The following is a 13,917-nucleotide window of genomic DNA, read 5'->3' as shown; positions in this document are numbered from 1 at the left end:
CCTCTGCCTAAGAGAAGCCCCAGCTCTAGGCCTGCCCAGGCACAAGTACTTTGTGGCACCAAGCGTCCTGCTCTGCCATCATCTGTCTCTCAACCCTACCCCTCACCTGCCCCAAAACACATAACCAACTGTGAGCCTCCCAAGGGGTGGTCTGACCATCTTCCCATCTCAGAAAACAGCAGCATTATTTACTCATTACTAAGCTACTAACCCTGGAGTCATCCTTGACTGCTGCCATTCTCTCAACCTCACATCCAGCCCAACAGAAAACCCTCATGGCTACACTGAGAACACATCCAGAATCTGACCACTTCTCACCCAGATGGAGCCTGCCGTGGCTTCCCATTTCTACCTGACCACCTGCCAAACCCTCTCTTCATAGCAGTTAAAGGATCATCAGGTCATGTCACTCCCCTACTCAGAACCCTCCCTGTCACACTTAAATCCAAAGTCCTCACCCTGGGAAAGCTCCAGAAGGCTTAGCCAATGCCACACCCTGGCCTGCAGAGACCTCTGGGGTCAAGCACCATGTTCACCCAGGTGTTCTGATGACAATGCCAGGAGTGAGGCGGGCGAGGGGTGGAGGGGGTTCTCAGTGGTGAGAGGGGTCAGATTAGGAGCTGTGTGTGGGAGGTAGACCTAGCAGGATCCTCCTGAACTTCCTCTGCTGAAGTCTCTGAGAAGCTGATAGCCTTGAGGAGGATGCTGAACCTTGGACCCTCCACTGTCTGAGCCTGAGGGCAGGAACCATAAGTTAACAGCCCTGACTCCCAGGAGATGCCAACTGACAGAATGGACAGAGGTGAGCCCCTCAGTAGCAGGAAGCATGTCTTGCTAATCAATCACCTTTACAGTGTCCAACACAGAACAGACACATAGTAGGACAGCAGGAAGACAAGGGGGTGATACTGTTAGGCCTGGCCCTGACTTCTGGAACAGTCCTGTGACCTCCACAAAGTCTTCAGTGCTCCTTCACAGACCAAAGTTTTGGGCCTGACTTGGGCCCTGCCATGGCTCATCCCTGGGCTAGAACACAATCAGGTATGCCAGAGGGACTCTAGAGAAATGAAGGGTGGCTTTCTCCCTCCCCCTACAGACTGTGAATAGGGTTCTTGGAAGCTCACAGGCCTTCCTCCTCTGTCCACACACAGGCTCAGAGCCCCTGCAGAATTGCCTTCCCAGAGGTACATCTAGACCTTGAGCCAAAGAAAAGCTGGTCCTGATATTACTCACTCGGTCAACAGTTAACTACCATTGTATATGACAAGATGCAACATGTAAACATAAAACACAGTCTCTTATTCAATCTGGGTTCCCTAGATTTTAAGTGTGTTTTCAAACTTAAAAGAACATAAGAAGCATGGGGGAGGGGGGGCTGTGAAGGGAGCAGATTTCTGACCTCGGAGCCCAATAGTCCGATTCGGTAGGTCTGAGGTGGGGCTCAAGGGTCTGCACTGTCAAGAAGCTCCGATAGTTCCTGTTCACTCAAGTCTGAGAAGCACTGCTCTAGGACGTCACTCGGGCCCCAGAGCTGCGGTGTCAAACATTTTTTGACCACAAACCACAGTATGAAATTTTACACTATGAGCCAGGACACAAACAAAAGTTTGATGAAGCAATATTTTCCCCAACCCCAGTGATACACTCTTAAGTTTTCTGCTGTATTTCATTTCACTCACTGGTCCAGATCCACTACATCAATAGATTACAGGGCCCTGGGTTTTGACCCTGGCTGCACATCATAATCACCTGGGGGCAAAGCAATAAATAAAGAAGACATGTATCCATATGTTCATTGCAGCATTATTTACAATAGCCAAGATATTCACGCAACCTAAGTGCCCACGAATAGATGAGTGGATAAAGAAGAAGTGGTGCATATATACAATGAAATAAGACTCGGCCATAACAATTTAAAAAAGAATGAAATCTTGCCACTTGCAACAACATGGATAGACGTAGAGGATATTGTGCTGAGAAAAATAAGTCAGATAAAGACAAATGCAATATGTGGAATCCAAAAAACAAGTAAACAAACAGCAGACCAGAAGGGGAAAAATCACCTGGAGAGCTTTTACAGATTCCAGGGCCAGGCGATACCCTTGACCAATTAAGTCAGAAACTCTGGGGGTGGGTGCAGGCATCAGCAGTTTATAAAGTTCCCCCAGATGATTTCAAAGTGCAACCAAGGTCCAGATCAGCGGTTTTTAAAGTGCGGTCCCCAGGCCCGCAGCAGCAGCCTCATCACCTGTTGGAGAGGCGAATTCTCAGGCCTTGCCCCAGACCGTCTGCATCAGCGCTGGGTGTGGGGGCCAGTTTTTTGTTCTAATAAGCCCACCAGGTGACTCTGAGGCCCACACAAGTTGAGACTCTCTGGTCAATAACAACAGAACTAAAATGATTTCTTGGCCTACAAGACTCATGGTTTCCAGTTTGACAAACTGTCCAAAAGGAAGCCCCAGATGAGGGATTACAAGGTAATACAGGGGAAACCTTTGCCTTTCTTGCAGAATTGGCAAGTCTCTTCCTTTTCTGATACTGAGAGCTGCATTCTGATCTACCCCCGTGGTGTTGGCTGTGGGAAGCTCCAAGTCTAATCTAACCTTAACCCCAGTAACCATGTGGATCCTTATCTGCTTTCTCCTGTCCGAGTATTTCTCAAGATACTTCCCTTGTATATGTGCCTTCTTAGGAAAGGGGTAGAGTGACCATAAGGGCTGGTCAGTATGCTTTTGGTGTTGAACCAGACCAGAGAAGGGGGCGGGGGGGGGGGGGGCGGTCAGGAGCTGAGCACAAAGCACTTCCTGTGGCTTTCAGTGCTCACTGGGGCCCTGTCTACAAGCCCCTGACCCAAGGCAACACCATCGATGTGGTTTCCTGTTTGCAGCTGCTGCACTCGGACCCAGCCCCCATCCCAGCAACCTATAGGCGTGTGTGAGGGTGGAATACTCATGCTGCCTGGAAAATAGCCAGAGGGGCTGGGGAGAGGTCAAGGGGAGGAGAGGCAAGGATTTGCTGGAGGGGCTCCCCCAGGAGGGAGACTGAGTAAATAACAAAGAACCCTGACAGCTCATCATAGCTGTTTCAAATTAGGGCAAGGGCTGGAGGCTGGTCCTCACTTGTGAGTATCTCCTCCCTACCCCACCACTGTGCTTGTAGTTCTACCATTATTGTCACTTGTGGGCCTTTCCTGGGTGTCTAACTTCATGTTTTGTTTGCAAAGGCCCTGTACCTGAGGTGGGAGAAGTCTCATATGAATGTGCAATGTGACATGTCCCTCTGCCTCCTTAGGCCTCTTTTCCCATCTGAACAGCAGAGAAAGGAAGGTCATGAGATGGCTTCCAGTGGGTTTTCTGGCTCTGACTGGCTGGTGCCCCAAAGCACGGAGACTTTGTTAACTTGTCAACATTTTGCTAAGAGATAGGATCATGTCTGGTGTCTTGGGGAGGGAGAAATCATTGCTGGTCAGGGAAGGATATTTTGTTGGATTCCCTACTGAGGGCCATTTACATCCTGTTAGAAATGCAGGTTAGTGCTCAACTGCTAATGGGCTCTCACTGCAGCAACATGGCAGCCAGTTAGCCAGACTGCCTGACTCCAGCCCTTGGCACTTCACCTCTGACCTCTGCCCCCAAGTCAAGCCCCAGGAGGGCTTACCCACCTCTCCTGGTCTGGCTCTCCCGAATGAGGAAGGCCCCTCCAGGGTTTCCAGGCAGCAACAGCAATTCCTCAGCTTTCTCCCGGCTCAGGCCCTCATACAGCCACCTGGGAAAGAAGCAGACGGGAGTCAGCCTGGGGGTGGCGCCCCAGCTTTGTCCTCCTGGTCCTGGCTCCAGGGCCTCTGAGGACACCCTCATAGGGTCAGCCCCAGCCTTTTCTGCCTGGAGATCTCATTCCCAAGAGCCCAGGGAGCTGGGAGCAAGTTGGGAGATCCTGGCCTCTCTTCTACCACTGCCCAGTCTCCTATCATCACTATGCTACTCACCTTTCCAAGAATTGTTCATTGTATTTTGTTTTAAAATTTTAGAAAGTATTTTATTTGGGCATTTTAAAGATTAACTTTGTAGCCCAAGGTATGCAGGCGAACCTTTTTTCATTATCACAGAAATATAACTCGCAACGAAGCTGTTTTGTGGACAGACAAGCTGGAATTCAAATGTTCAAGACGCCTAAAATTTTGGAAAATATCATGCAGCCCACTGGTCACCATATGTGCCTCTCAAAGCTCAGCCCTTCTACCACCCTGCTCCCCGACGCCTCTTTCCATGCTGGGATTTTGATTACTCTGAGCCCATATTTTTCTTCCTCTTTTCCCTTAATCCTTCACCTATATATCTATATGGACTTAACTGTAATGGGAAGTTCTGCAGGAATTTTCTGGTCCTAAGTCATCAGCCTCCTAAGTCATGCCCTGTGACCCCAGGCAAAGCCTACAGAAGCTGATTAGATGGAAATGCTGTCTCTGTGTCATTTTGTGAAATTCCACAGTCAAAGCCAGAGTCAGGGTTGAGATGATTCCAAGTAAATAGATTAGAGAAGCTGTGTCTCACTTGGTGCCAGCAGCAAACTTAGACTCGTTTTATAGTAAATGAAAGTCTTGTTGACTTACAAAATTTGTCATGTCTTATGAAAACTGAGGATGTAAATGAAAGAGTGGCAAGGGAAGGGCACTTCAAGAGAGAGTCAGTGTCCCTTAGCTTAAACTTAGTGCCATGCTGTGGATGTAAAACCTCCAACCAGTAGGCCCAGACATCAGAACACACATGGCAAGGTGGGTTCACCTGGCTTGCCGACAACTCTGAGAGCTGATCTCATGAGGTTTCCACAAGTCCCAGGATCCCTGTGTTACTCTCATCAGAGCCAGACACACCGTGAGCCCCAGAACAGGAAGACCCTGCAGTGCTGCAGCCCTACTTTCTCTCAGAGCTGCAGAGTGGAGGTCACAGCTTGCACTTGCACAGGGACACGTTCCTGACCCGGTGTTGTTCAGGCAGGTCCCACCGAAAGGCACTGCACTTCCTCTCTCTCCAGGCCCGGCATTGGCTCTAGAGTCAGTTCCTTTTGTCACTGGCTTTTGGCAGAGAGCTGGCAGTGCTCTGTAGAGACCCTGTGTCCCAGGTCTGGCCCTCCCTCAGAAGCCCTTGTTTTCTTGCCTCAGGACATTTATTCAGGCTGCTCCATCTCCTGCAAGTCCCCTTTAGCATTCTCTACTAGTACCACCACATTGCCTGCAAACCACCTCCTCTGGGCTCCCAAGTCCTGCAGGCCTGTCTGCTCCTGAGGGCAGAGTCTGGGCCTGATTCTCCCCTGTCCCCAGCTTTGCTCAGCACAGGACTGGACATCAAGGACTACGCTTGTGGGAAGTGAAAGCAGGAAGGTCCCTTAAAGCAGGGCCTGGAGTGGAAACTCACCCATGGGAGATTTTGGCCACATGGATGCTAGGAACGCTGTACGCTCTGCCGGAGCCCTCTGACAGCACCGTGCACCAGTCTCCATCTCTGCAGAGAGAACGGAGGGAGACCCTCTCAGAAGGCCCTTGGAACTGCTCATTTGAGATTTATGAGACCCTACCAGGCTGGATCCCACCTGAGTTTCCCAGGCTTCCTTGCACCAACTAACCCAGGTACCCCTGGGCAGTAAATGGCATGATGCAGGACCCCTGTATGGCCTGCCCACCACTGCTTCTCCCTGTAGGTGTGTCATGCTGCCTGAAATCCCAACATCAGGGCCACATGGGAGCTTGGCACCAAAGGCCATGCTCTTTTCTCCTGGAGGGAGTGGCCCTTCCTCCCATCAGTGCATCTTCAGGTATCAGGGGGAGGGAGCAGATCACCCCACACAATGCCCTTGGAATGACTTACTCAGAGATGATGGTCAGTGGCTCCCCCAGTCTCAGTGACAGCTCTGCCTGCTCTCCCACCGGGAAACTGCCCAGGGCCACGGCTGTGGCCTTTCTCCTTTCTGGATGGAGGGACAGAGATGGTCAGCCTCTTGGCCAGCCCGGTCTCCAGATGTGAGGTCTAGGAGTGTGGGATCCCACCATCAACCCTCACACAGGCACCCTGGGCTGGTTCCTATGTGTCTTCTCAGACACACGTGGAGATCCCTGTGGTGACCCCAGATAGGAGCTCCTCTGAGCCTGGTGGTCTCATTCTCTGAACTGTCTGCAGCACAGGACCTGGACATCCCAGGTGCAAGGAAATTCCCGACGCCTGAATAAACAATGCAAGCAAGTCTTGTGGAGGGCATCCTACAATAAGCGTCAAACTAGGTTTCCGGAAGGGTCCCCTCCTGGAAGGGTCCCTCCCCCTCCTGGAAGCCCTGGCCATGCACCTCTAGGAACTGCTAAGCTGCATATGTTGTCCCCTCAATTGCCCCCCTCCGCCTGGCTGACTCACCTGCATCCTTCACTCCCCGCATGAGATGTCCCTTCCTTAGGGAAGCCTTCCCTGACAAACCTCTTAGCAGACACTCTTGGTCAGAGTCTCTTAAATCGCATTGTTGCCAAAATCTAACACAACTATAACTGATCATTGGCTAAACACCCATCTCTGGGACCCTGTCTCTGAAGGCAGGGACTGTGGTCTTGTCTACTACTGTGAACCCTGGTTGTGCGTGCACAAGGCCTGGCACAAAAGCCTTAGACTTTGGATGGATGTAAGGCTGATGCACACATAACTCATGGAACGGGTTGCCCAAAAGCCATGTTTCTGCTGTGACCAGAACTAGGCCTACAGAGAGAGGCCTGTCCTTTTCCAGGAGACCCTGGCAGAGGAGGGAACACAGCCCCCGAAGGCAGGACACCTGCATGGGGGCTGGGAGATTCACACACACAACCCCAGCCATCCCTGCCCCCCCAGCACCCTGGGCATGACTCAGAGCAGCCCTGGGGCTGCTGCTTATAGCTAGATTCAGAGGAAATGAGGTGGAGGTCTGTGTGGTTTCCAGGTCTCTTCCTGAGAGGCCTGCTGGGCCCCAGGCTCTCTGTGCAGATTGGGTGGCTACAGGGCATAGGGCTTTGGGACTCAATGGCTGTAGTGGCTGGAGAGAGTGATATTAGGGAGATGAGGATACTGGGGGCAGGGGCTGAGGAGAGGGAAGGAAGCCCCAGACATTGTAAGGGAGTTTTCAGACTCAGACAGATCCTGCCCAAACACTAATATGCAGACATTTGATTCTGCAATCTCCTAGTTCTGTTTAAGTGTGTTTTCCATCTCCTCCCTCCTAAAAGTGCCACTTGGTTTAAAGTAATCCTGTTACCTGTGATGGTTAATTTTATGTCTCAATATGGCAAGCCCACAATCCCCAGATATTTGGTCAAACACCAGTCTAGATGTTCCTGTAGAGGTATTTTTTAGATGAGATTAACATTTTAAATCAGTAGACGCTGAATAAAACAGATTATTCTCCATAATGGGCATGGGTCTCTTCCAACCACTTGAAGACATTAAGAAACAGACTGAGGTCCTTTGAGGAAGAGGGAATTCTGCCTCCAGACTCAACTCTGGAATTCTGCAGCAGCAGCTCTTCCCTGGGTCAGCAGCCTGCAGCCTGCCCTACAAATCTGAGACTTGCCAGCCCCCGCAATTGCATGAGCCAATTTCTTAAAATAAATTCTCTCTGTGTCTACACACACACACACACACCAATACCTTATTGGTTCTGTGGTTCTGTTTCGCTGCAGAACTCTGATGAATACATTATCAAAACCCCAAATCAGGATGTGTCTTGCAAAAGGATTTGTGGGCTATTTTGGGGAACAAGAAAAAAACTGGGGGCAACAGCTTTGACATTAAAATATTAGAATTTATTTTGATTGTCTAATTGCCCTAAAAAGTAGCATTTTTTATTCAGGACTATCTTAGAAAATAACAGCTATAGGTTCAACATATTCATTGTATATGACAATTTTTTCCAATTGTCATAGCTTTAATTTTGCTTCAAGTATTTCACAGTATCTCTCAGGATAAGAGGAGAGACTTTGGGGCATCACTGTCTAGTAGAATCTTATAGATAGAAATGATGATGGAAATGTTCTATAATTTTGCTGTCCAATTAAGGTAGCCAGTAGCTACATTTGGCTTTGAATGCTTAAAATGCAGCTAGTGTGACTTGAGGAGCTGAATATTTAATTTTATTTCATTTAAATTAGTTTTAACTTAAATTTAAACAGCTTCACATAATTAGAGAATATTGTAACGGACAGTGCAGCTATGGAGAGCTACAGAAGTGGGATTGGTCTTAGAGTTGCCAGCTCAGTCTCCAAATACATTGGTTGAGGAGGAAGGAAGCCTTGGGAAATGCCTGCAGGACTATCCCCCACCCTGGTTAGCAACTGTCACTCCCTTAGATTTTCTCCTTTACCTGGTTGTTTAATGTTGACTGCTAAAATGTAAGCTCTACAAGAGCAGGGTCTGCCTGGATGGCTTACAGGGAGGGCCTGGTATACAGCAGGCACTCAATGACGCTTGACGCTGTTTGGAGCGGCTGGTCAGGAAGGCCCTGGGCAGCCTGGTGGTGCCTGGGAAAGACCTGGCTGTCTGGGCCCCGAAGCTTACCTGGTTGCATGGGTACAGGGCCCTGGTCTTGGACAGAGGGACTTGAGCTTGGGCTTGGCAGACTTTTTCCTCTGCTGGGCTGACTTCCCATTGCCTCTCAGAAGAACTCTCAGAAGCACATCGTGGAGAGAAATCTGAAAGAGATGCTGTGATGGGGAGAGAACTGTGGCTCCAGGCCTGGTGTGGCACCCTCCCTCCCTGGCTCTGTCCTACTAACCTTCTTGCTGAGGCCTGCAAATAATCTCCCTCCCATCAGGACCAGGCTCCAGATTGCGAAGGGTCTCTTCACTGTGGACTCTGTTTTCTCCCGTGTTACTGTGCTGCAGCCATGCGCTGCTCTGTTTCTGGGCCTTTGTGTGTGTGGTGTACCGCCCATTGGCTGGAAGGTGCTATTTCCCCTTCAGGGCTGTCTTAATTGCCCCCTGTCCCAGGAAGCTTTCTCTGAACCCCACAGCCCTTGCTGTTCATTCAGATGGTCCACCCAGAACCATTTCCTGACCTGGGATCATATTTTGGGTGACAGGGGACAATGATAGGTCAGAGTTCACTCTAGGCATACCAGAACCCATGGCTAGTGTTACAAGTGGACAAAGGGGTCCTAGCCAGTTTGGCTCATTGGATAGAGTGTCCGTCTGTGGACCAAAGGGTCCAGGTTCGTTTCAGGTCAAGGGCATGTACCTTGGTTGCAGGCTCCTCCCTGGCCTGGGGCCCTGATCGGGGTAAGTGCAGGAGGCAACCAATCGATGTGTTTCTCTCACATTGATATGCTTCTGTCTTTCCTTCTCCCTTCTACTCTCTCTAAAAGATCAATGGAAAATATCCTCAAGTGAGGATTAACAACAACAACAAAAAAGTGGACAAGGGGAACCTGGTGTCACAGCAAGCTAAGGTGATGCTGGGCAAAGATGACTAGGAGGCTGTGTGACACAGTGATGACTTGCAAGGCTTTGGAAGATTGGTGTGGAGCCATTTCCTCTCTGCCTCCACTTCCTTATCTGAAAAACGGGGATAACAATACTTAACATTTCAGAGATCACACATGTGAAAAGCCTGCTTCTACTTCACTATGCCTTGAATGTCACTCACCAGAGGCTGCTCCTAAGAGCCTTCCCTTTTCTCTCTTGGCTCCCGGTTGTGTTCCTTCCTGTTTTATTCATTTATTAAAGCTTTTGTTTATTTAATATGCCATTATTCTACAGCTCAATGAAGACAGGACCTCTCCATATTTGCCTGTTTTCTCAGCATTTTGTGAGGCCCGTGGCCCACAGAAGGTGGTCAATACATATGAACTAAATGGATGAATGTAATTATTAGTTCTTTGGACGGTGTCTTAAAAAAAACAAAAACTGACAGGAGAGAGAGAGAGAGAGAGAGAGAGAGAGAGAGAGAGAGAGAGAGAGAGAGAAAGAGAGAGAGAGAGAGAGAGAGAGAGAGAGAGAGAGAGAGAGAGGAGAAACTTGTTGTTCCACCCATTTATGCATTCATTGGTTGGTGCTTGTATGTTCCCTGAAGGGGGATGGAGCCTGCAACCTTGGCTTATTGGGATGAGGCTCTAACCAAATGAGCTAGCTGACCAGGGCTGGACAGTTGTCTTATCCTTAAAATAATTTAAATTCCCAGGTTTCCAGGGTAATGCTGATTTTTCTAAACACTATTTTAAAGTGTTTCAGGGAGGTGGTTTCATTCCTTTCCGTAGAGAGATGCATAATTACACTAGTTTGTGATATAGCAGGCTCTGTCCTTACCCTTGAATCCTAACACCATGCCCGGGTGAGGACAGGTGTCTGTCACTATCATGGATTGACTTTTAGGGCCTCACAGGCCAGTCCTGTCTGGAGTAAAAATCCTGCCTTATGTGCAAGGGGATTGCCCTCAGTTCTTCCATTTTGTGTCATCGACAGAGGCTAACAGTGCCTGTTTCTGCTGCCTCCCACTGGGCTTTCAGGATTCATGGGACAGGAGTTCCCTTTTAAAAAAAAAATTATATTTTAATTGATTTCAGAGAGGAAGAAAGGGGGAGAGAAAGAAACATCAATGATGAGAGAGAGTCATTGATTGGCTGCCTCCTGCATGTCCCCCACTGGGGATCGAGCCCACAACCCGGGCATGTGCCCTTGACTAGAATCAAACCTGGAACCCCTCAGTCTGCAGGCCGACGCTCTATCCACTGAGCTAAACCAGGCAGGGCGGACAGGAGCTCTTTAATACAAAACAGGCCTAATTAGCAAGTGGCTCCTGCTGACTTTGGGATTCTGAAGCCTTGGCAGCCTAGCACAGGGGTGGGCAAACTTTTTGACTAGAGGGCCACAATGGGTTCTTAAACTGGACCGGAGGGCCGGAACAAAAGCATGGATGGAGTGTTTGTGTGAACTAATATGAATTCAAAGTAAACATCTACACTAATAAAAGAGAAACATGGTAATTGGCGTACGACCGCTACCCTTTTCATCGGCTAATCAGCGAGATATGCAAATTAACTGTCAGCCAAGATGGCGGCCGGCAGCCAGGCAGCTTGAAACTAACATGAGGCTTGCTTGCCTCAGTGACGGAGGATCGTTGGAGGAAACCAACGTTCCCCGCCTACGGCTGCAGGCCTCTGAGCGGGCAGTTTAAGAAACATTGTAACAAATACCGCCGGACTTCAGCCAGCAGACTCACAACATTGTAAGCAAAGGCCAGACACCTACTTTCAGCCGCGGAGGCCTAAGAGCTGGAGCCAAGCCTCAAGGTAAAGCTGGCCCAGAATAAAAAATAAAAAAAAGTAAAAAAGGAGCGGTTGGGAACTTCAGTCACTCCCAGCCTGAAAACAGCCCTCAGCCCCTCACCCAGACTGGCCAGGCACCCCAGTGGGGACCCCCACCCTGATCCAGGACACCCTTCAGGGCAAACCAGCCGGCCCCACCCATGCACCAGGCCTCTACCCTATATAGTAAAAGGGTAATATGCCTCCCGGCACCGGGATCAGCATGACAGAGGGCAGCGCCCAAACCCCCTGATCGCCCTGCGGCTCTGTGTGTGACAGGGGGCGGGGCCCCAAACCCCTGAGCATCCCTGCTCTGTGCCTGATAGGGGGGAGCTCCCCCCCCCCCCCAAGGGCCCTGCTCTGTGTGTGATGGGGTAGAGCCATAACCTTCCCATCGGCCCTGCCCTGAGTGTGAGAGTGGCGGCGCCCCAACCCCCTGATCGGCCCTGCTCTGTGGGTGATAGAGGGCGGTGCCCCAACCCCCTGATGGGCCCTGCTCTGTGTGTGACGGGGGCAGCGCCCCAACCCCCTGATTGGCCCTGCTCTGTGTGTGACAGGGGGTGGCGCCGCAACCTCCCCATCGACCCTGCCTTGAGTGTGACAGGGGACGGTGCCCCAACCCCCCAATTGGCCCTACCCTGAGCGTGACTGAGGGTGGCATCACAACCTCCCAATCTGCCCTGCTCTGTGCATGACGGGGCGGCTCCCCAACTCCCCAATCGGCCCTGCTCTGAGCCCGACCAGGGGCTGCACCTAGGGATTGGGCTTGCCCTCTGCCACCCGGGAACAGGCCTAAGCCAGCAGGTTGTTATCTCCCGAGGGGTCCCAGACTGCGAGAGGGCACAGGCCGGGCTGAGGGACCCCCCCTTCCCCCCTGAGTGCACAAATTTTTGTGCACCGGGCCTCTAGTCATTACATAAAAGGGTATGGTCTTTTTTTTTTTTTAGTTTTATTCATTTCAAACGGGCCAGATCCGGCCCGCGGGCCATAGTTTGCCCACGGCTGGCCTAGATGGTGCTGCTGCCTCCTCAGGTCTCTGACTCCCTCACTGCTAAGGCAGCCCTTCAGGTCAGGTTTTCAGCATTCCTGCTGCTCCCATGCCTTTCCCCTTGAGTACGAGGTGCGGGCTCTATGCTCGACTGTGCAGAAAATCCCCAGGGAGATCCTTCCTAGGTAGCAGGAGTGATTAATTCAGGCCAACCAGGCGGGAGCTGTGTGACTTCAGAAAGAGCATGCATCCTTTCCATCTCATCTGTGAATTAGGGATAACTCCGAGTCCACAGGGCTGTGAGGGGAGTCAAGGACCCTGGCACAGAATGGGTGCTCAGTAAAGGTTAGTTTCCTTTCCCCTCCTTCAGCAAGAAACGTCACCACAATCACCAACTGCACTAAACCCAGAAACTTCTTCCCGCTGCAGGTGGAGCTGGGGGATGGGCCGAAGGAAGTAGAAGTGCACTCAGACTGGAAGCTCCCAGCACCCTCTGCTAGCTCCCTTCACCTGGTGGGGCCAGGAAGCCTCCTGGGGGGCAAAATGAAGACCATGGGGTTGGCCAACACTTTTAAAACAGAGGACCTAATAATTAATTTATAAGCATTTGAATAACTTACTGTGTGTTAGGCACTTCCTAGGGGACCTGGGCCAGTGGGTGGAAGGAGGTAGTAAAAAGCAGCTGAGATCAGCACAGTGCCCACAATGGTTTTTATATCATCTCACTTGGTCCTTTGAGAGGTCTGCATTTGAATCCCACTCAGATACAAGGACCGGGACCCACAGAGCCCGACCTCATGCTCACTGCCACACAGCTGGTCAGGGCAGAGCTAGGTCTGCCATTCCTGCCTTTGTGCTTTTGTGCTTCAGAGGATAATTTCTCAGTGGTGGGGTACGAGTGGTGAGTTTGGATTGAGCTCAGCTTTCTCTGATTGAGCTGAGAAATATCACCTTTTTGAGAGGAACTGATGATATTAGAGTTGAAAGTGTCTTCAGAGATTATAATATCGACTTCTCTCATTCACTGAAGTTGGAAAGCGGGGGCCCAGAGAGGGCCCCAAAGTCACACAGCAAGTTGGTAACTGAGATGGGACCAGACTAGGCATGCAGACAAGCTGGAGGGCACAATGTACTACTCCAGAGGACAAAGGTGTAGGAAGGGGGGGCCTCGGTTCCTTCAGAACCCTTAGAAATCATCCCTTATCCTCCGTAGAAACCTCCTTCTCCTTGACCTTTCCCCCAACTATAAAGCCCACTCCCAGTCGCTAAGGGGCCCGTCCTTCCCCACAGGCCCAAGGCCATCGGAAAACAAAACAAGCATACTTACTGTTTTCCTGTCACCAGAGGCTTGGAATGGGGGCTCGGCCAAGACATGCTTTGGCTGGAGAGGTTAGGGCTTTGGGGGGCCCTTCTGGAAGCCTGTCAACATCCTTAGTCCTAGGACATCCAGAACCCTCTTGGCCTGGGAGAATCTTCAGGGAGAGGCCCTCGATATGGCTTTTGGTGGCTTGGTTTCTGCCTGTGGTTACCTGGGATGGACAGGAGCCTGGACTGGGTGAGCCTCCCAAGTGCAGGTGGGCCAGAGAAGGCCCAGAGCTCTCTGAGCCTGTGACAGAGTCCTCGGGGCT

General features: G+C 50.7%; 1 protein-coding gene across 2 annotated transcripts in view; it reads right to left on the bottom strand.

Moving 5' to 3' along the window:
• SLA2 (Src like adaptor 2) overlaps nucleotides 1-13,917 on the bottom strand; it is a 23,094-nt gene extending 9,177 nt beyond the window's left edge. Inside the window, exons 1-5 of one of the 2 annotated variants that reach the window (XM_036321303.1) lie at nucleotides 13,617-13,917; nucleotides 8,559-8,704; nucleotides 5,862-5,961; nucleotides 5,412-5,498; nucleotides 3,662-3,765 (exon numbers count right to left, since the gene is read on the bottom strand). In XM_036321303.1, the coding sequence (XP_036177196.1) occupies nucleotides 3,662-3,765; nucleotides 5,412-5,498; nucleotides 5,862-5,961; nucleotides 8,559-8,649 (382 nt within the window). In that variant the 5' untranslated portion in view covers nucleotides 8,650-8,704; nucleotides 13,617-13,917. The remainder of the gene's footprint in view (nucleotides 1-3,661; nucleotides 3,766-5,411; nucleotides 5,499-5,861; nucleotides 5,962-8,558; nucleotides 8,705-13,616) is intronic. The other variant, XM_036321302.1, reaches the window with a different exon arrangement.

The sequence above is a fragment of the Myotis myotis genome, unplaced genomic scaffold, assembly GCF_014108235.1.
Source record: "Myotis myotis isolate mMyoMyo1 unplaced genomic scaffold, mMyoMyo1.p scaffold_m19_p_9, whole genome shotgun sequence".
In the NCBI taxonomy this organism is placed as follows: domain Eukaryota; kingdom Metazoa; phylum Chordata; class Mammalia; order Chiroptera; family Vespertilionidae; genus Myotis; species Myotis myotis.
Note: the sequence above shows the minus strand (reverse complement) of the source record. Positions and strands in the feature narration are given on the sequence as shown.